At 42.6% G+C, this 22,581-nt stretch overlaps 1 protein-coding gene across 4 annotated transcripts in view; it reads right to left on the bottom strand.

The window, feature by feature from the left end:
- Positions 1–22,581, bottom strand: part of LOC120927870 (amyloid beta precursor protein) — a 344,594-nt gene that overhangs the window by 16,478 nt on the left and 305,535 nt on the right. For 2 of the 4 annotated variants that reach the window (XM_040338833.1, XM_040338836.1), the window contains 4 exons: positions 18,768–18,896; positions 16,066–16,165; positions 4,902–5,123; positions 2,167–2,220 (listed from right to left, as the gene is read on the bottom strand). In XM_040338833.1, coding sequence (XP_040194767.1) covers positions 2,167–2,220; positions 4,902–5,123; positions 16,066–16,165; positions 18,768–18,896 — 505 coding nt within the window. The remainder of the gene's footprint in view (positions 1–2,166; positions 2,221–4,901; positions 5,124–16,065; positions 16,166–18,767; positions 18,897–22,581) is intronic. The other 2 variants (XM_040338835.1, XM_040338837.1) reach the window with 1 other exon arrangement.

Raw genomic sequence — 22,581 nt, forward strand, 5'->3', positions numbered from 1 at the left:
CATTCAGGCAAAGCTGCGTGTATTCGTTAAGATAGGTATGTCGTCTGCTAAATGAGTTGGCACTACTACAGGGGTAGGCTAGGGTTCTATGTTCATGTTTTTCATACATACATTTGATGAAAACTTAAATACATCTTTAGAAAAAACATCAGGTGTGAAGATACTACCCTTGTCTCAGTGGGAGAGAAAGATTTAGTTGGGTTGAGATGGTAAAAAACACAACAAGAGGAGAAAGAGGACGAGTAGATGCAGAGGATTAATGAGAATGGAAAAGGCAGAGATGGAGGTGGAAGACAGGAATGCCACCTGGTAGAATGAGAAAGGTAAAGGAAAAAATGTGGAATAAAGTTTAAACCCAAAACGTTTTTTTTTTTTTTTCGTTTTTAATAGAGTGGAGAAGGATTAGAACCCTATCGGGTTTTACGGCTATCCACAACTCTGCTAGAGTGATTTTCTCCCTTTACTAACTGTACTGGGAAGAACCTTTTCCCAGGCAGAAAGTGAAGGAAACTTTCCAACACAAATCAGGTAGAAGTAAAAAAAAAATATTTTTTTTTTTGTAGGTCAAGTAGGGGAATGCTAGAACCCCCGTCAGCTTATTATTGTTGTCCATTTACCTGTCGAAATGTTCTCCCCAGTCAAGTAAAAGGTTACCCACAGAATAAGAAGGTTAGGGAAATGCTCTCTGAAGCCCCAGATAGTAGTAAAAGCCTAACAGGGGCTCTGCTGTTGTAGTCTCCTCCAAATGAAAACAGAAGTATGGGGGCTCTTAAAAAAAATACTCACATAGGTGGACGCATCATCAGCTTGATACTGCTTCTAAGACTGAGAACTGAGCAATCAAAGACCGCTGATCACTTGGTTCTCACTCTTCAGTTTGCAGATTGCTGGTGGCCGTCATTCACATACTCTCTGATGTGTGCCTTCAGCACTCACTGGAGTGCCGGGCTGTGAAGGGGGCAAAAGCGGCTGATTCAGTTTTCCATCAGCTCGATGTCCCCTTTTTCTTGCAGGAAAAGGGGACATCCCTGGGCTTTCTCTCCTGGAAATGTTGAGGAGTCAATCATGTGAGAAGTCATTACAGCACTTCCCACAAGTGACTTTTTGAAGTAATTTGGGCTCAGTCATCCCCAGGATTTGCAGGAGATGGCTCAGTTAGGTCACCATTGCCTAGACAAGTTTTCCAGAAGCTAGGGTGCAAGGTGATGAACTTTACTTTATTCACACATAAGAACCTAGTGGAGATGGCTAGGCAATCCTAGGAGTTCAGACGTTGGTGGATGGGAAGGACTTAAACTCTCTGAAGGTGGGACGGAAAAGCAGTACAACCTTGCAAAGGATGAATAGGAAATAGAAAATCCCTGTAGAATTTGGGCTGGAAAAATAAGGTTGACTGAGCTGGACTAGTAAAAAAACGCCACAATGAGTGAAAATGATATGGATAAGAGGACGACATAACATGGAAAGCTAAAACCTTCCGAAAAAAAAAAAAGACACAAAGATAACTTTGTGAGTGGTGTTGACAATAACTCATAATTTTATAGATGAAATCTTGAAAGAATGACACATGATCTATATGAAAACCTAGCTGTGTACCATCAATACAATGCCATAAAACATATACAAATAACAGAGATTAATGCCCCTTGTACACAAGACAATCCTGGTGCAGCGCCAGTCCCATTGCAGGCAGCCTGTAAATGTCTATGGCAGGCTGCAGCTGATTGAGGCTGAACACTGAACAAAGTGGTACCCACATTTAGGGCCCTGTGCGTTAAGGGATTAGGGTCCAGAATGGAGAAAAATCGGTATTCCGGACCTTTGTCCCTAAACACACAAGGACCTACCTAAACATTGGTGCAGCATTCAGCCCCGGTCATGCACAGCCTGCCATAGACATTGATACTGGACGCTGCACCTGTCCTTCCCCCGACCCATGTGCAAAAAACCGAAGAATGCATTTACAGCCAAATGGATGGTAATATGTTTTCCTAAGCATGTATGATGGTAAATTATTTTTAGACAAAATGCAACAAGTGAAAACAAAGGGTTTACGGAAACCTACACAAAAAGGCACAAAAGGTCAGCACAAATTTGTCAAAATACTTCATGCAACTTTTACATCATGCCAAGGAGTGACAGTGAAACGCAAAGCAAGTTATATACCTGGCCGTGTGGTGAGTCCTCTATCTGCAGCAGGGCGAGCATCAACTGGTTCAACTGGGCACGTGCAGCAAAACAATAAAAAATAAAACAAAAGAACAAGCAAATAAACAAAAATAGCAATACATTATTGGCTCAGAGGATCGGAGTGACAGACAAAAAATAACAGGACAGAAGTTTACATGTCACTTGGGTTAATTTGCAAGACAGACAGGACAGAAGGAAGAGGTGCACAGGCTGGTACGAAGGCTTTGTACCTACAACAACATGACTGGAATATGTGGATCAAATAAAGTAAAGTAGAGATAAGATGCCCAATATACAGTCAAAATTGATGACTATTCATATGTGCATCCATTAAATCTGGGCATAACAATTGGACAGTGTTGCTCTGCCCAAGTGAAAGATCTTGCTTGGGAATCGTCTGACTTGGACATTATATCTATTCATCTCATCCAAGCTTTTGTTGAAAGGCACATGATAAAACATTCAAAATATGTTTACTGCACAGGGAAATTGAGGGGGCTAAACTTTAAATGTGGTTACTCGTTGTGGATAGTTGGACATAATTGGTAGTCATCCTTATTCTCCGGCACAGATTTAAAGGTAAAAATATGCATTATTGTTACGACCACCTAAAGGGCGATCATCTCACTCTGTGTATATGTACTTTTAAGGTAAGTGTACATGAGCATTTTTCTATCTTCTTCCATTGTATCCTCTAACAAAATGAACTTGTCAGGTCCTACAAAATGTGTAAACTAACCAAATAAAAATCTAGGCCAGTACCAAGGTATCATCAATTCTCATGTATCCGAGGAGGACCTTGGGTCCCCATCTATGCCAGAACACAGGGCCTCAAAGTTTGCCCATGCTGGTGCTAAGCGCCCCGTGGGTTTTAAGCCCTACCTTTAACTTTTAACAGTCCGATACGGAAAGCAAGATGGCCAGGAAAGGCGCTAGCTTTGGATTGTTAAATAGTAGGGTGGGTGCTAGGCACAAGTTTTGATGGGTTTAGCACAAACTTGGACAATGGATGAGGTCATGTATACTACACCAGCTTGGAATCGAAGTTCCATCCCAGGAACAAAGAAACAGATTTTTTAGATACTAGGTGCTTGCCTGTATTTTAAGGACCTATCAAGTTTAATTTACAGTCAACCTGTCAAGGAAAACAAATGGGAACTAATTCCTAAATAGTTTTTAACCTTCAAGGCTGCCATCCTGATTTTGGCTTCACAACCTAGTGGATTACGGTCAATGAAACAAAACCATACACTCTGAACTTAAACCACCCAACTGGCATGCTATTTACAGGTGACAGATTTTCTAGTTGGTGACAAAGCTAGAGTGACAGCTGTGGAATCTTACGCTTTAAAAACTTGTCAGCAACAAAAGCTCCCAAATTTTTACCCTTACGAGCTTTTAAGTCTGCAAGAGGTTGATTATTCAGAATTGTTATTTAATATTAGATGGCAAGAGAATAATTCTATGACTTTCGAAAGATTTTAATGGGTTTCATGAAATGACAACTGAATTCCGCTCAATAAAGTGTGGCACAAATGGACATGGATGCTCAGAGAGATCACCATGAACATTGTATAGGTACCTATACTATATATTATTTTTTTTACAATTTCTACATATTTTAACATATAGCATTTGTTTAAAGCGGGGGTTCACCCTATAAAAAATAATTTTTTTTTTTTTCTTCTAGCATAAAATTAAGCATAGTAGCGCGAGCTACAATATGCCTGTATTTATTTTTTTTGCCCCGTACTCATTGTGCAATCCTGTATTGAAGATTCCGACTCCCCGCGGGGAATGGGCGTTCTTATCCAGAGGGAAGGTAATTGACGGCCGGCTATGGCACGTCACGCTTCTCCGGAAATAGCCGAAATAGGACTTGGCTCTTCACGGCACCTGCGCATAGTCTGTGCGCAGGCGCCGTGAAGAGCCGAGACCTACTCCGGCTATCTTCGGGGAGCGTGACGTGCCATAGCCGGCCGTCAATCATCCTCCCTCTGGATAGGAACGCCCATTCCCCGCGGGGAGTCGGAATCTTATCTTATGCACAGTGAGTACGGGGCTAAAAAAATAAATACAGGCAAACTGTAGCTCGCGCTACTATGCCTAATTTAATGGTAAAATGTTGGTAATGAGGGTGAGCCACCGCTTTAAATTTGCCAGTAACATTTTTGTATGTCCATGTAATTGCTCAAAACAATAAATAAATATAAATATAAATATATATATATATATATATATATATATATATATATATATATTATACTATTGTTTAAAGAGGTTATCAAAGAAAGTGCTACAAAGCTGTGGAAAGTCTGAGTCCTTATGTGAAATTATCCACACTGGGATGGAATGCCTATTAGTTGCCAACATAAATATTTCCAAAAATGAACTACTAAAAAAGTGTCTCCTTTATCAACCAGCCTGCTTCGCAATGGTTGTTTTCAAATAAGGGCTCAGATTTTCCAGGGCCCTTGGTTATCCTTTTTCTCTGTTGAACCTCCTTGAAAAGAATCATGAACACGGTGTTCACAATCTAAGGTAAGAAGGGGCATCTAAATGTCATTTTCAGTAGAATGTTTCCATAGTTATAATCATGCAGGACATTTGCAGCATAACAATAGTAGGAATTTCATAACGTGCAGCGATCTCTGACAAACATGCACATCTACAACAAAAGCCTAAAACGACCCCTTGAAGCCATAGATTACCTTCATTCTCAGTATTTGCAGGCACGGAGTCTACACCAAATGGATGCCATGGCTGCAGATCATCAACATTGAACTCGCCATCTACTGGAAGAAGCTCTACTGTGGTCTTGGTCTCAGTGAGTGAAGGCATGAGGGCATCATTACCATAGCTGATTCTGGGTTCACTGACCATGTTGGACAGCACATCATCGGAATAGTTCTGTTCCTTTTGGAATAATTCATCTGGAAGTTACAGGAGACATAACTTTTTTAGCGCATCCTATAGTACCTATATATATTGTCATTGAGATTGGTCCTATACCAATTAGAACAGTTTTACAATATAAAACACCCTAAGCAGATGAACAGCATAATCTACATTGCCAACCCATGCAAAGGAGGAGAAACATAACTGTGTTAGGGTACAGCATGGGATAAAGAGCCTCTTCCTAACTTGTTGTTGCAGCCTTGGGAAAGGTGAAGTGAAAAAACTTCCCAGAGCTGAGAGAGATAGCCTGGTATGCTGGTCAAGTGTCATATAATGACAGTATAAATTTTACCCACATGCCTGTGTATCAGGCAGGAGAAAAATAGGAACACTCCTATATAACACCAATTGATTCTCTGCGATGACTGTCACCAGCAGGCCGTTTCTTCAGTGCATGCGCCGATAACTATTGCCAGTATATACAGGTTGGACCTACACATACACTACCCTATGGTAGGATTTTTAGGGCATCACACTATGCCAAATGTAACACCAAAGGTGTAGTGTATTTGTTGCTCTACGACTGTGGCTCATTTTACGTGGGAAAAACCAAGGTTGAGCTATGGTCTAGGATGACAAAACATGTTTGGAGTATAAAAGGGTGCAACCCTGAATTCCCCTTGGGAAGACATGTTACAGACCTACACAACGGCATTTTCTCAGGGGTGAAGTTCATGGTTCTTGATAGAATACACCCCAGTGCAAGAGGGGGTGATTGGAACAAAATACTATTACAAAGGGAGCTAAAATTGATTTTCCTTCTCCAAGCCACTATTTTTCCAGGCCTTAACGAGGCAGGTAACTTTAGGCCCTTCCTTGAAGGGTTTGTATCTGGAGGGATGTAGAGGTGAAGTCCATGGCAGTTCCTGTTTAAGGATAACCAGCACCTCCCCCCTGTTTCTTTGTGATCCCCTCTATGCATATAATGTACCTAGAGAATCTTTCAACCTTACAATTCTGCTGTCATTTCCAGATGTGCCCCTTTGGAATTATCCTATTTTGTTGGTTGTGTGCGTTGCCACATGTCGCAATGTATTGGTTTGTCCAGGCTGCTATGTTCATTTTCTCACCTTTATTTATTCATTCATTTTTTTTTATTCAATTTTACTTTTTCACTATTTCTTATTCCTTTTTTCATTTTACTTCATTTTCTATTCTTTATTCCTCTCTTTTCATCATTTATTTCACATGCTATCATTCTTTCTTCCTATTTTGGGTGTGCGTATGTGTGGGTCTACCCTGAGTGCAATCCCACCACGAGTAGGCTGGTCCGACATTGATTTATGGGGGGGGGGTCTCCCATTGGGAGATTCCTCGCTATCTTTTGTCTGGCCTGCATTCCCCTGCGGAACCCCCAGTTTTTTTGTGGGTACATCATACCTGGTCTTCTGTTTTTACAGTGACCTGGCTTTTTCCCTTTTTCCACCGATGTCCCACTATCCCAGTTGTAACTGGCGCCAGGTCTTGTGTCTGTTTTCGCAGACTCCTTTTCCCGGCTGTTGATTGATGGTTGTTCCATCTCTCATCCATCTCCAGATCGCATACTGTGGTTCCCGGGGATACCGCGCATGCGTTCCAGTGGAAGCGCAACGCATGATGTCACACCTCCCGATCCGCCATCTTGGTATTGGGCAGGGGGAGACGCAATGCGCCGTGCACCCGGGGGACCGCGTCCCTAGCTTTCGGCGGTGTTAGGTGTCGATCACCAACACGTGTGTGGGCGAGGTTGGTTCAATTAGTGAACTCCTGGTCCGTGAGGAGGCAGCAGAGGAACGATCTCTCCAGCCCAGGTATAGTAAGTTTTCCCATTTCCCCTTTTTGTCATTCTTGGCATTTGGAGGTATAATATGTATATTCATCCTGGCATGCGTTCCTTTCCTCTTTTCTATGTATAGATTTCGAGGCTTAATTTTGAGCCTATTAGTGGGCTGTTGGTGCCGCTTCACTGGGACTCTGTCACTTGGATCCCTGTATGGGATTGCGGTCTGATACGTTATCTCTATGCAGAGACAAAACTCTGCGAGTTAGTATATTTAAAGCGATCACACTCAAGATCTTCCCACTATCGTCTGCCTCTCCCCAAGCTACACGGAACCATCTCTAAGGTACATATAGATGTTTTTTGAGCAACATCTTTACTACTATTTTTGTTAACCTCGAATATAAATGAGGTTTAACTCTAGCCTTGAGATTACTTATACAAACACAAGGTTTTGATATTTTAATGTATATTTCTTCTTTTAGCTTCAGTTTGATGCAGTCCTGGTTTGCTCCCAAGTGATCCATGCGCTGACTCTCTACACCCTTTTTCTGGGCCTCAATTCCTTTCTCTTTTTCGTGGACCATCGGTCTCTTTCTTTGAGACCTCTATGGTCTTGTTTGTTATTTCACTCTGGACTCTGATGCATGGCGCTCTGTGTGTAAGTATACAGCCACAAAACTTACCTGCCCTTATTATGATCCATCCTCGGCCATTTGATGGACTTTATGCTGATTAAATGAATGCTTTTTGTAAAATAACTTCTCTATTCTAGATTACAATCCATGTCACATATTGTATTTTCCCTGAAGGAGTTTCTCTCCGTAACGCGTAGGATCTATATGTACCAGTTTTAACTGCATGTCTATACCATCAGTGCATATATGCTTGGCTATGTCCATGCATTACATACTTATGAATGATGTTATGACAATCTTTTTTCATTTTATGAACTATTGTTTTTTTGCTACTCTGATTCTTTATTTGAATTTTGTATAATAAATATTTATTTATTTTTTACCCTACCAGTGGTTTTACAGTCTATGACTATAAAGCCCTGCCCTTGAGGGGAAACTTTGCATGTTTCGTTAGGGATGTTGGCTAGTCACAACAGATTTATTTCACAAACCTCCACCTCGTTGATCTTCATATCGCATGCGAAATCTTTTCATGAATAGACCCTAATAACTCAATATTATCCAGAGGGTCATTGTTAGTTAGAAATTAGCATTTTGTACAAGGGAATCCACAACGGCACCTTCTGCATTTCAGTAGTGTGCACGGCCTCCTTGGACAGACTATCACTTGGAATCTGTTTTTTGTTCCTCTACCTCAGTACAACTGTTGGAGGTAGGGAGACACATTTTGGAACTGTTGCCAGTTTCATAGGTGCATCAATGAGGCTTCAGTGGGGCTTCAATGAGGCTTCAGTGGGGCTTTGGTAGAGTTTCAATGAGGCTTCAGTGTGGCTTTGGTGGAGTTTCAATGAGGCTTCAGTGGGGCTTTGGTGGAGTTTCAATGAGGCTTCAGTGGGGCTTTGGTGGAGTTTCAATGAGGCTTCAGTGGGGCTTTGGTGGAGTTTCAATGAGGCTTCAGTGGGGCTTTGGTGCAGTTTCAATGAGGCTTCAGTGGGGCTATGGTGGAGTTTCAATGAGGCTTCAGTGGGGCTATGGTGGAGTTTCAATGAGGCTTCAGTGGGGCTATGGTGGAGTTTCAATGAGGCTTCAGTGGGGCTTTGGTGGAGTTTCAATGAGGCTTCAAAGGAGTTTCAATGAGGCTTCAGTGGGGCTTTGGTAGAGTTTCAATGAGGCTTCAGTGGGGCTTTGGTGGAGTTTCAATGAGGCTTCAGTGGGGCTTTGGTGGAGTTTCAATGAGGCTTCAGTGGGGCTTTGGTGGAGTTTCAATGAGGCTTCAGTGGGGCTTTGGTGGAGTTTCAATGAGGCTTCAGTGGGGCTTTGGTGGAGTTTCAATGAGGCTTCAGTGGGGCTTTGGTGGAGTTTCAATGAGGCTTCAGTGGGGCTTTGGTGGAGTTTCAATGAGGCTTCAGTGGGGCTATGGTGGAGTTTCAATAAGACTTCAGTGGGGCTTCAGTGGGGCTTTGGTGGAGTTTCAATGAGGCTTCAGTGGGGCTATGGTGGAGTTTCAATAAGGCTTCAGTGGGGCTTCAGTGGAGTTTCAATGAGGCTTCAGTGGGGCTTTGGTGGAGTTTCAATGAGACTTCAGTGGGGTTTCAATGAGGCTTCAGTGGGGCCTTGGTGGTGTTTCAATCAGGCCTCAGTGGGGCTTTGGTGGAGTTTCAATGAGGCTTCAGTGGGGCTTTGGTGGAGTTTCAATGAGGCTTTGGTGGAGTTTCAGTGAGGCTTTGGTGGGGCTTCAGGTGAGCTTTGCCATAGACTTCTATGGAGGCTTAGAATACGTTTGAAGCACACTGAAGCTACATGGGTATAATTTTTGAAGTGAAGCCAAAGCAAAAGCAAGATCTGTCCAAAGCCTTGTTGAAGCCAAAGCAAGTGTAAATGAGCACTTAGGAATTAACATTTTGTACAAGGGGATCCACAATGGTGCCTTCTATTTTTTTCAAATGACAGGTTTGATCTTAAACACATCTTTGAAAAGGGAAAACCTTGTGAAAGAGATTTTTTTTATCCTGTCTACACAACTGAATTTACATTTAATGATAAACCAAGTACCAATAACCAAGAGTAAGGAATGATCTGCCAGGAACTGTGAAAGTACACAACAAGCTGCGGTTCTTGCTCCGATTCGCAGTGACAGCCCCCCTTTCATACAATATTCGACTTTAACTGAAGAAATGAATTCCTTAAAACAACTTGACATTATCTGGGGTACGACTATAAAAATAAAATGGCTAATTTCACAGAACTGCTGTACGTTAATGACTAACCCAAGGAGGCTGCGAGTGTAGATTTGCTCTGCTAAGTAAATTTTCTATCAGCGGGATCCCACAGAGAAGGAGCAGAGAGAGAGCTCCTAATGAGCCAAGAACCTTTGGAATGAAGGTAGATGAGACAGCAGACAGCAAAAGCCATAATCACATCTGAATGTACACAAATAAATGACACGGGAAGTGTAAGGAGGGCACTATAGCCACAAAACAGCTCCGTCATTCTGCTTACTTCTGGAATAATATGTACATCAGCTTTGTGTGTGGAACGTGAAAGGGAAAAAATGAGCTGGTGATTCAACGAGGGACAGTTAATGTGGAACTTTGCTCGGGGCGCTGGCATGATATAGTGTGAGATACAAAAAGCAATAAAAACAATGATCACACCATATGTATAATGGGATAGAAATAACAATATGATGGGGGGAAGCCAGTCTCTAAATAAAACATGTCAAGGTGTATTATGATGAATTTATTTAAAAGACATGCTTTAAGGGGATTGCCAGTTGAAATCAAAAAGTATTGCCTGCGGCCATTCTGTGATATAATAGGGATCGGCACCCTATAAGAAACAATAAAAGAGTCTGAATGCTGTTTACATGACAGAGGAACAAAAGGTTGGTCTGTCAAAGAGGTGATGTGTTGGGGGGGAAATAGAGCTGGCATTTTTGAAGAGGCAGTGTGTGCCTTTTTACAGCATTTGTCACATAGTGCCGGTTCCCACAGCGCGCTCTGTGAGATCGCATGTGATTCGTACCGCTAATCACATGCAATGTCTGTGCGATGCGATTTCAATCATACAGGTAGTATGGCTGATATTGCATCACATTCAGACAAAACTCGCACAGGACCCTTTTTTTGGTCCGTACCAGAATCGGATCACATAGGTGTTCACACCCATGCGATTGGATTCATGTCTGAACTGTCAGTTTGCAGTGCGATATGCAAGCTGAAATGGGGGTGTCATTAACAAGGTATTTGAGAAGAAAAGGGCCTAACGTGCATTAGTCGCAAGGTGATACTGTGAATGCACCGGTCTTAGGGTGTGCCACCGCCCCGATATTGAGGGAATTTGAATGAAAACTAATGGTTTGGGCTTTGAAGGCACACGGTACAATTAGTATGAAAAAACTAGAAAATGTATTGGTATGGAAATATCATAAAATCAGTTATAAACATAAAATCACAAAATAAACTGAATGAATAGCTGGTTCTACACAGGTTATCACAATAATTATATGATCTCAACATACAAAGGCTTAGATATAAAGCAGAGTCATAAACATAGTTATATAATGTGTAACCCGAGTAGTGTAACATGTTGCGCGCTTTGGAATAGCGCTTCCTCAGGAGCATAGATATTTCAGTAACAATTGGGCCGCGTTGAAGGTAAGCAACGTTTGGTCGTACGTTAACCCAACAATGGCTGTGATTCAGAAAAACACTGATCCAGCCTACTGGAGGGAAAGTATCATTAAAACGAGGGCAAAGTTGCATAGGATGGTAGGGCAGTCAATTGCTGGTAAGCAACAAAACAAATATCTGGTCCAAGGGTATAATCAAACGGTGGATTATATGCTAGATAGGGAGGGCTGGACAGTAGTGGGCAGATAGATAAATCTGCCTAACCGATAGCCAGCCTGGAAATCCTCAGTCCATGAAATGGAGAAGGTTGCAGGCAATGGCTTTAAAAGGTCCTTGGAGCCCGAAATTTGGCAAAATAGGGGCTATTTAACCATCGGTTAAAAAAAAGCCAACTTGCTTTAAATTTAACCAATGGATTCCTAACGATAGGACAAAACCGATCGTTAGTAGGCACGACCATCGGTTAAAAATCCACGCATGCTCAAAATCAAGTGGACGCATGTTTGGAAGCATTGAACTTCGTTTTTTTCAGCGAATCGTTGTGTTTTGTGTCACCGCGTTCTGACACGATCGTTTTTTTATCGGATGGACTGATCATGTGTATGAGGCTTTAGGGAACCGAGGGGCGGTCCCCTAATACTAACCCGAGTCCCATCTCTGTCCAGCAATGTCCACTAGGCTCTCCCTCCTGATTGGCAGAGACACAACAGTGTCAGTGGCAGCACAGGAGGGAGGAGCCAGCCAGAAGCACAGAAGAGGGACCCAAGAAGAGGAGGATCTGGGCTGCTCTGTGCAAAACCACTGCACAGGGCAGGCACGTATAACATGTTTATTATTAAAAGAAAAAAAAATTGTTGAATCTATGCCATGAAGAATTAAGGCACTTCTGAAGACAAAGGGGGTCCAACCCGGTACTAGTAAGGTGTACCTAATAAAGTGGCTGGTGAGTGTATATTTATCTATAACAATAAATATATAGTTATCTAAATAGGTCTTTAAAAAAAGTCAACACTCGTTCAGAACATTGACTGATAACTCGTCTCCAAGAGAATGTAGAAAATAGTGCTGTACCTAGCAGCTATCCGGACAATGATGATGATCAGAAGAAGGTCTCTCCAGGACACTGTGAGCTCCAGGTACCAGCAATACAAACGTTCTAGACTTGTGTTATGTAAGGAAACCTGAGTTTTAGGTTCACGGTCTCTTTAAATGGTAATTCCATGAAAATATTTGAGTTTTGCGGGAGCAACATTTGGCTAAATCCCATGGCAGTCTCCTATATTTGTTGGAAGTGAGAGTTCTCAGTTGTAAAGTGTGTTGTCTTCAATGGGCCATAATACAGGCATCACTCTTCTCATAGGGGAACTCCCCAGTTATTTGCTTTATGTTCTAGAGAATGATGTAATGGCTACATCCATATCCATATAATTATATGGGACAGGCCAAATACATTCTGCTACAAGTTGGCAAGCTCAGTCATTTCTTGAATGTTGGCACGCAGAGCCTATTAGCCATCAATTACTTCATCTCGCTGTCCTTGTCCGATTTATAGGTTATATGTAAATGGAAGAGGCAGGAAGCTGCAAGGTTGTCTCATTCTATCCCATGCAGAAAAATCTGCAGTGTTTCATGTGACCGAGTAAATGAAGAATTTTTGCATCAATTACTAATTCCAGTGGAAGAGAAATCTTTTGGATATTTTTTAACTTGCTCTCTAAAGATGTTTTGTTTTGGTGCAGATAGTCTGACATTGGGAGGATTTGGCACAGGCAATGTGGGGATTGGGCAACGTTCCAGGATTTATAAAGTATTTGTCACCTTAAAGTGGTTCTAAAGGCTCAAGTTATTTTACCTTCATGCATTCTATGCATGAAGGTAAAAAAAAACTTCTCTGTGTAGCTCCCCAACCGCCCCCCTAATACTTGCCTGAGCCCCATATTAATCCAACAATGTTAATGAGAACCTCGGCTCTCCGGGGACTCCCTCCTCCCTGTCAATTCCAGGCAATGAGAACAGAGAGGCGGCGAGGCAAAGACGCGGCTCCGTTTATGAATGGACATACATAGCAGCAGTTCAGGAGCAAGCCTGCTTGGGTGCCCCCCATAGAAAGCAATTTGCTCTGAAGGCACTTGGCAGGAGGGAGGGGCCAGGAGCACCAGCAGGGGACCCAAGAAGAGGAGGATCGGGGCAGTTTTGTGCAAATCCACTGCACAGAGAAGGCAAGTATAACAGGTTTATTTATTTAAAAAAATTCTTGCCATTAATATTGCTTTAAGTGACAATAAATGTGACAGTTTAGGGGTAACTGCTGGGGGAAGAGGAGTTAAAGCGGAAATAAACTCTCTTATCGATTTCAGCCAAGAAAGCTGCCATCTTGGCCTCTGTTTGATATTTAACTTCCATGATGCTGCACATGTGATCAGTTATGACACCAGCCATTTGATGGTTTGACAGTTTGGTTGAGAGCACAACCAATGTGACAGTCACATTTTCAGCACGCGACGGGAATATTAGTTAAGGCAAAAAAAAAAAGACCTTCTATTCTTGAGCCTGGTTGCCCTCTCCAGTCTCACAAATATTCCTCTAAGCCAATTAGGCAGATCAACACAATGAAAGGCCACTGGGAACATGTGGGGAGGTTTGGCGTGGTTCACATTTGGTCCTAGCAGAGGGATACGACAGCTGCTGCAGGTATGTGAACACCTAGGTATCTTTTCTGTTTGTATTTAAGGTCCACAATGCCTCCCATTCCTGTCTAGATAAGAAAGATGTCAGCTTGTCCCTGCAGCCTCCTGGGATATCTATGCCAGAAATCCCAGGTGGCATTAGCTGAAACTTACAGAGCTGGAGGAGGAAGGACCTGGCAGCACATCAACAGTGAGGGGACAGCCGGCAGCAAGGACCCAGAAGAGACAGCTGGCTTCTCATGATGATGGCGGCACAGAACCTGATGAGCAACATAGTGCAGTGGATCACAACAGATCAACAATGGATTCACGGAGCATGCAAGTATATTTTTCCATTAACAACCCAGTACAAAAGACAAGATGGAACGAAAAAAAAAAAAATTCAAACTGGGAGGGGAAGTTCCTCTTTAAGGTTATAATTAGTGGCTAAGTGTTAAGTATTTGGCTGGGGAGAAGAATGGTTATGGTAAGGAAGGGTGCTTTAGTGTAGGCACAATTTTTGCTTACTGAAACAAACATGTCATTATTGTCACCTTACCCATAACAAGGCAAAGTGGAAGTGCCCTTAAAAAGGCCACCCTAGTTCCTTTATACACTTCTTACCAGCACCCTCTTCCCCTCCTCCACCACAGCAGTCTCTATCATGTCAAAATATCGAGCATTCTGGGTATGGGGGGGCATGTAACCTCTTCCCTGGTGAGAACGCTCAGATCCACTACCCAAATGCTTGGCCCGAGCACTGCCACATGACCAGGGAAGTGGCATTGTTGCTTCCCTGGGTCACGGATACAGCTGATTTTAATACGGACAATGGAGCGGGAACAAGGGGTGAAGGACCGCAAGTAGGGAAAGAATAAAAAGTTGGGGGAAAAACTTTTCTAGAGACTTTGTCACTTTGCCCTGCATGGGAAGCAATGTCTCTTTCAAGCAGTCTAATTTACATGGTTCAAACTAGGGTCGAGACAACTAATCGATTATGGAATTAATTGATTATGAAAATTTTCATAATCGATTAATCGGCCAGTAACATAATGGGGTTAAACTAAAATTAGCCCTTTATAGTACACAAAAGCAAATTGCTACTGTAAATATCACTTTCACTGTCCCACAGTAAAAAAACGAACCCCTTACAGTAGCGATTTGCTTTTTTTGTACTTATTTTTGTTTTTTTAACCCCATTATGTTACTAAACATCTCAGGCTGGGTTCACACCTCTGTTTTTGGTGAATTTTGCAGAAACACACTGCAGTTCATTTACATGTTTTCCTATGGGACACGTTCACATCCATGATTTTTTTTCAGCTGCTGCGTATTTGGAAAGGGCAAGGACTTTTTAACGCCAAACAGGGCTATTTTGTTTTTTTTTGGTTCAATATACTTCAATGGAGAAGCTGCAGAAAAGCATGCAATGTTTTTCTGTGGCAATTTGTGTTTTGTAATCTGCCCAACAACAAATTGGCCCAAAAAAAAAAAAAAATGCAATTTTTTTTTTAAGGCTATTATCCGATTAGTAGATTAATCGAAACAATAATCGGCCAACTAATCGATTATGAAAATAATCGTTAGTTGCAGCCCTAGTTCAAACAGTGTGTGGTGCTGACACTTATTTTTTTAACAACTGGTTTACTTTATAGGGTATCTATCTGTCCTACAAGTGACATTTTTGATTCTTCGACTGCAGTGCTGCAATAGCAAATGGCATCCAGCCCCAAAAGTCAGAACAGCAGCTTACATATGAGGGTTCTCGCAGTATTTTAACCGATCACCTTGAAGCAGAGACAGATTAAGACAGACTGGGGTTCTAGGTAATGTAGCAGATTTGGACCCCCCCATCCTTTCAGTTAACATTGATAAGAAATGAAACAGACAGAGAAGATAAACCCTTCTGCATATCATACTAACACAGCTCTATCGGACACCAACTGAATTCGTACATGGGCTTCCTGCATATTCACTGCCTAGGCTGCCTTGTGGATGAGCTGGCTCTGCTTTAAAGCATAAAGGACGAGGTTTCGATATCGCACGAGGTAGTGTATGAAATAATTTTTTTTTTTTTTACTCCTGGAAATTATCTAGTTTATTTTTTCTTTCCTTTATTTAACCTCCCTCGCAAACAGGAAAGGGAAATTCTAATTGATTACCATGGGTAACAAGGACACATTCCTTTGGGTACTTTAATACCCACCAAGCAGCTCACTTACCAACTTCATCTTGGATCTCCTCAGCCACAGCAGGGACTTTGTATAGGAGAGAGAAGCTCTGATTCATCCGCTCATTAATCACACGGAGATGTGTCATCACCTACAAGAAATATGACATGTTTAATACTCACAGAAAACAAAGGCAGCTTCCTACGAGCATTGTAAATAGTAAAACTCAGCTGACAGCTCTCCTAAATTTCAGAGATGCCATCGCTTCTCTCTGAACCATTATTATGCTGATACCGCACAACACAGGCCATCAATAAAGAAAATCCTTGGACGATAGACTTCATCGGGCAGAAAGCTACAATTATTAACACTAACACAATCTACACAGAGATAGACAGATTTATGCACAGAATAGTACACAGACACAAAGACTTAGGAAGTCCACTGCCCAAGACTATTTCATTTTGGGTAGACAGAACGTTGAGTAGCCTACCACTTTGTTACTTCTGTTACCCTTATGGTGTCTGTAGAAGGCACAGACCTGGTGGATCCCTTGCAGTGTGTGTGTGGAAGGAGCAAACTTGGAAGATCTCTTAAGCCAGGAATACATGCATTGAAATTTAGCCGGTTCGGCATAGAAGGTCCGAATTTAAATCCATGTAAGGGCAGGGTGATTGTACAGAAGTCCATCTACCAATCAATTTCCGTACAACCACATTATTGGATTTTTGCAGCTTCATCTGCGCCAGCACTGATCAGTGTATTTGGACAGTGGGAAAGTCTCCTTGCTGTCATCAAACAAAGGGACGAGATTCCATACAGTGCCTGTGGAAGGGGTAGATCTGGTGAATGTCTTACAATGTGGGGGAAAGGGGCAGGCTTGGTGGATCCCTGAGTGTCTATGGAAGGGACAGGCTTAATGGATCTCTTACTGTATCTGTAGAAGGGCCATATTTTGGAGATCAGTTTCAGCATCTGTAAACAGGGCAGACCTTGTGGTTTCCTTACAGTATAAGTGGAAGGGGCAAACTTTGGAGACCCAAAAGGACTTAAAATATTGTTCTGCACCTCTATGGAAGCCATGTTAAGTCTGGTCAGACTATTTTTTTTAGCCTTTAGGCTGAACACAAACAGAAATCGAACAGATTCCTTCATCCATGCTGTACAGCACAGATGAAAGCATTTTCTGCTTTGGCTATCATAATCTGACAGCCGGCAGCTGTCAAAATACCAAAACGGCGGCTGATTCGAAGCAGCTGCTGTTAAGCCAACAATTTTTTGTCCGGGTCTTTTGATATTTTAGCCAAATGATAGCAGGAAGAAAGGGGCCGACAGTGCCACCAACTATGCAATTTTCAACTGGTTCCACTAGAACTGGATGAAATTTAAACAGTGCATGTATCAAATCCATATTCTTTTGGTTTTGGGTACAGTGTGCAAGAGTTCGAACCTCTGTCATATTTTATTGCGGTCTGTGTCCCCACTGGGCAGATTCACCCTGTCTTTCTGTATTGACTACCACTGTCACTGGAACTAAAAGTGTAGAGGAAAATCTAATTGTCTTAGTCGTCAGTAGCAAAGAAATAGAGGGGAATGCTTCCAAAAGGGGATTCTTGGTGCAGTGACACCCAACAGTCACATACTTTGGCCCAACTGTCTGTTACTTGCCGTTTTCTCTTGAGACAAAAAGTGATGGAAATTCTCCCCAATGTGACACAGACCAAAAACATTTTTTCCAACAGACAGGAGTTTTACCTTTCCCTACTCTATTCAAAACAAAATCATGTTTTGCTTTAGATATATTTTAACCCCTATCAGAAGGTTACGTGGCCATTTTCCCAATTAGGAAGGGTGCGTCAGCAGATTGCAGGTGTCTTCTGGGGTAGGGGACTAATGTGAATGGACTCAACGTTCTTAGTACATTTCTGCAGAAAAATGTAAATGAGTAAAGTAAACTGAAATAAGACACTTGTAATTTTCATAAACACTCACTGCTGCAGGAGCCAGAAAGCCATTACTGTAAAGTGTATACACCAAGCAGGGGTCTATTCCTCGGCAATGGGCGTCTAGCTTCAGAAATGACTATTCCTGCAACATTAGGCACCATATTATCATCTTGGCCAGAAAATCCAGCAGCACAGCTGGCAACAGATCCGAATGACACGAAAACGCCCACCGCGGCAATTTTACAGCAGCGTTTTCGCTGTACAATCTTCCTGGAGAACAGACACTCAGTCTCTTTGGAAAATTCCTCATCTGCTATTACACTTAATGGATTAACAGAAATTGGTCTGCAGCAGAGTCTGAATACTAATAGACCACAAGATGCTCAGATTAACAGCACGAACTGGATCAGCAGTCATGCAGCACTTGTATTAAATCTACAAATTGACTCTGGACCAAAATATACAAGCATAAGCCATTTTTTTCAGTCATGCCAGAGGTAGTCATCTGTTTCCCAATGCATAAATCTGTCAGCTATAGATCAATAGCACATTAGAGGCTCAATGATCTACTATGTGCAGCTCCTGTATTAACTCTTCTCGTGACCAGACGGGGATGAATGTAATCCTACGATTGATTCAACTTCCACACCAGCACCTATTTCTGCACTGCGGACAGTGTGGAGGCACAAGAGTGCTGGGTTTTCCTTAAAACATCATTTGTCTTTCCCTCAGAAACAAGTAATTCTACTTAAGCTGAAAAGAAAAAAAATATATTTTGAGAGTTAAATAAAATAGTAATTATTATACCTGGGATCGGATCTGAGCAGCTTTCTTGGGATCCACCATGCGGACGTGCTCAAAGTGTTTCAAGGTGTGTTGTCTGTCTTTCTGCTCAGCACGGACATATTTCTTCAACATGTTGAATACATGGCGAGGCTGCAAAATGACCAAAATGGGAATTAATCAAAATAGTGCCTGACATTTGAAGTGGATGGAAAACCATCTATGGGAGAATTCTTAAAGATCTGGCGACACTCATCTCTTAAAGCAGCTCTAACCAAAGAGCAGGCAAATCCAAGGTGACCGGTCAAGCCCTTAGACCATCATCTTCATGATCTCTTCTCTAGATTCCCAAGATCCACTGAGTAAACAATAATTGCAGAATCCTGGTTGTACCATAACCTTTGTCCTCCCTACATTTGAGTCTTTGTATTGACCAATGAGGTAGGTAGGAAACTTTGCACAACCTTTCACAGCCGTGTCATTGGAGCTGGTTTCCAAAAGTAATGTTCTGCCGCTAATCATGTTGTTTTATCTGTGCAGATAAGCAATAAACGCAATCTAAATGGTTGGTTTTGGCAACACCGTGCTGCAGCTTTTATCAACATCGACGAACATAAGGGTGCATTTTATAACTAGTGTGTGGCTGATCACAAAGTGTTCTCTAATCAGGGGTGGCCCCATCCATTGTGGGCGCACGGGTGCCCCCCCCCCATCCATGTGCCTGGCCCCTTTCAGGATCGTGACTTCCTATGGCAGGGATGTGTTTTTTGAAGCACTGATTAGAGCCAGAGGCTCCAACAGACTTCAAAATAGGATGGGCTCGGGAAGCAGAGCATTTGGTCCGGAGCTCATCCAGGTGTGTTGCAACAGCGAATGAATATTCGCTGTTGCAACACTGATCCTTCTCCAGGCCAATCGGGAAGCGGGTCTGATACCCATCACCTGATTGGCTCCTAGGAGGAGGGGAGGAGACGCACAGATGAAGCAATTCAGAGGGAGGAAGAGAAGACACAGAAGCTGCTACCCGATGCCCGTCAGAGTCTGATGTCCGCAGATGCCTCAATCCCCGGCACACTCTGATGTCCGCTGATGCCCCGACCCCCACCGCAGTCTGATGATGCCCCAAACTCCTGCCGCAGATGCCCGCCGCCTAGATGGGGTAAGTGGACTGACCGGCAGATGGGAGGGGCCTTAAGGTTCCACGGAGGGGCCACCACTGCCTCTAATCATCAATTCTAGGTTACTTAATCCAACCTTAAAAAAAAAAAGTTACCCTATTTTCCAGCAATAAGCAGCCGTTAAAATAATTTTAGTGATGAACAGCAGAAGTCTTCTAGATCCCTCGCTTCCTTATCTGCAAATGTCCAAGGTATATTCTGTAGCATTAAGCCATTATTAAAATGTTTTATATATGCTAATCTCTGACCCAGTTTAAATGACTTTTCTTCTTTAATAAATTGATCAACTTTATAGAGTTTACCGACTGCTCATAAATTCTATAGAATTGTATCAGTGATAGATGAACCAAAGTGATGTTCAGCGGACAAAGCCAGGTGTGAAAAAGTGATGTATCCATAGGTGTAGAGGACTAGAGGACAAATTCCATTTTTTGGCTAGGTTCACATTCCCTTTAACAGTCCCCTATCTTTAAAGTTCAACTCTGAGCACAAGAAGAAAAAAAAAAAACAACCCTATATTGCAAGGCCTCGTCATCACTGCAAGGGTTAAATGACCATTTTTGCCAAGGGGTAGAGCATTTGGGTGTAATAGTTACCTTATTCCTCTCTGCAGTAGAGTCCCTCTAGGTATGCAACCTGCCCCACGAAGCCTCCTCCCAGCTATGGTCACACTTCTTTCTCCATCATGTACAATGCAGGGTTAATAGCCCTACATTGTATGCAATGATGCCAGGGAAAGGAGCTCTGCTATTGTAGGGGCTGCTGTAGCAAAGGATGACTGTTGGGACCGTTATGAATGAAGTGACATGAATTAAGACAAATATATATTATACTGGCCCTACCAAACAGAAAAGACTATAAGATATAGGATCAGACCTTGTCTCTTATATTCAGAATCTTTTTCCTGTATCCCAAAATGCACTGGACAGTGCCAGGGAGACGTATTAAATAGCTGGAGCATTGCTACTTGTGTATCTATGTACATCTTCTCTGGTGTGTGTCTGACAGGCCCGGACTGGGACAAAAAATAGGCCCGGCATTCTAAGCTGAGCAGCCCATTTAAAAAACAAAAACAAATTACAAATAATGGCTACCGGTTTATCTATGTATTTTAGTTCAGATGAACTCGCACAATTTCAAACCAGCAATGCAGTCTGACTTTAGGGGCGAATTGTCTATTAAAATCACCCCCGAAGTTGGCAAAAGTAGTACAGGAACTCCTTTTGGGAATTGGTGTGGCGCTGCAAAGTTGGTGACACACTGATTCGGACAGTACTATTGCCGGCTATGGCCGCCGATTTGGCATGTGATTTTACATGTCAAATCACATGCCAAATCGGCCCAATGTGAACGTGGGCTCAATGTAGGACACCTTTTTGGCACAAGAACTGTCCCTCTCTCACACAATGGATGACACCATCACTTTGACCACTTTCACACTGGAGATGATTTTCAGGCGTTTTAGCACTTAAAATAGTGCCTGAAAAGTGCTAGTAGGGTGCTTTTAACCCCGCTAGTGACCGCGAAAGGGTTAACACCGCCCGCAAAGCGCTGCTGCAAAGCTTTGCTGATGGTTCGCCCATTGATTTCAGTGGTCACGGGCGCTTTAGGAGTGGTGTCCTGCTAGCAGCATCTTTGAGGCGCTGTAGGAGTGAGTGGTGAATACACCACTCCTACAGCACCTCAAAGATGCTGCTAGCAGGACTTTTTTTACCGTCCTGCCAGCGCACCGCTCCGGTGTGAAATCCCTCCGGCTCTCACATTGGAGTGAAAGGAACGGCTCTTTTAGGGCGCTTTGCAGGTGCTAGTTTTAGCGCCTTCAAAGCGACACAGTGTGAAAGGGGTCTAAAGGAATGAGTTTATTCAATGGCTACAAGAAGATTGCTGGTTGGTTTGGAGAGTTTAGTAACCTGTAGCAACCAGATTTCATGATTCTGCACTTAGGCTTCTTTCACACTGGGGCACTTTGCAGGCGCTAAAGAGCTAAAAATAGCGCCTGCAAAAGTGGCTCCTCTCACTCCAGTGTGAAAGCCCTGAGGGCTTTCACATTGGAGCGGTGCGCTGGAAGCACGCTCAAAAAAGTCCTGCCAGCCACATCTTCGAAGCACTGTAGGAGTGGTAGGTACACCGCTGTCAAACTGCTTTGCCGGCGGTTTTAACCCTTTTTCGGCTGATAGCGGTTGGTTAAAAGTGCCCCGCTAGCGGCCGAATAGCGACACAAAAAGGACAGTAAAGAGCCGCTAAAAACAGCAGCGTTTTACCGCCGACGGCGCACCGCTCCAGTGTGAAAGTAGCTATGGACCAATTAGGCAATGATTCATACGTGTGTACTATGAATCACTGCATTTTCACTGTCTTGTTAAAGAAGTCCATTTAGTTCTGATTGGCAGCTGTGGAGAAATACCTCCTGCTAGTAAATATATATTTTATTTTCATTGATATCATGAGACTGGCAGAAATCATCACCTTCTTCTTGTTAGTGATCCAACTAGCAAAAAGAAGCTGATGAAGTCAGATTCTTATTTTCTTATGTCAAAATATGATGGGCAGCTGTGTGGAAGCAACTTTAGGGGTCGTTTAGGGATTTTTATTCAACAGCTCATTAAAAGCATTGGCAATGGCAGGCAAGATATAGAACAAAAAAAATGGTCAGGCTGCTA

This window comes from Rana temporaria, chromosome 2 (genome assembly GCF_905171775.1).
Source record: "Rana temporaria chromosome 2, aRanTem1.1, whole genome shotgun sequence".
NCBI classification, from domain to species: Eukaryota; Metazoa; Chordata; class Amphibia; order Anura; family Ranidae; genus Rana; species Rana temporaria.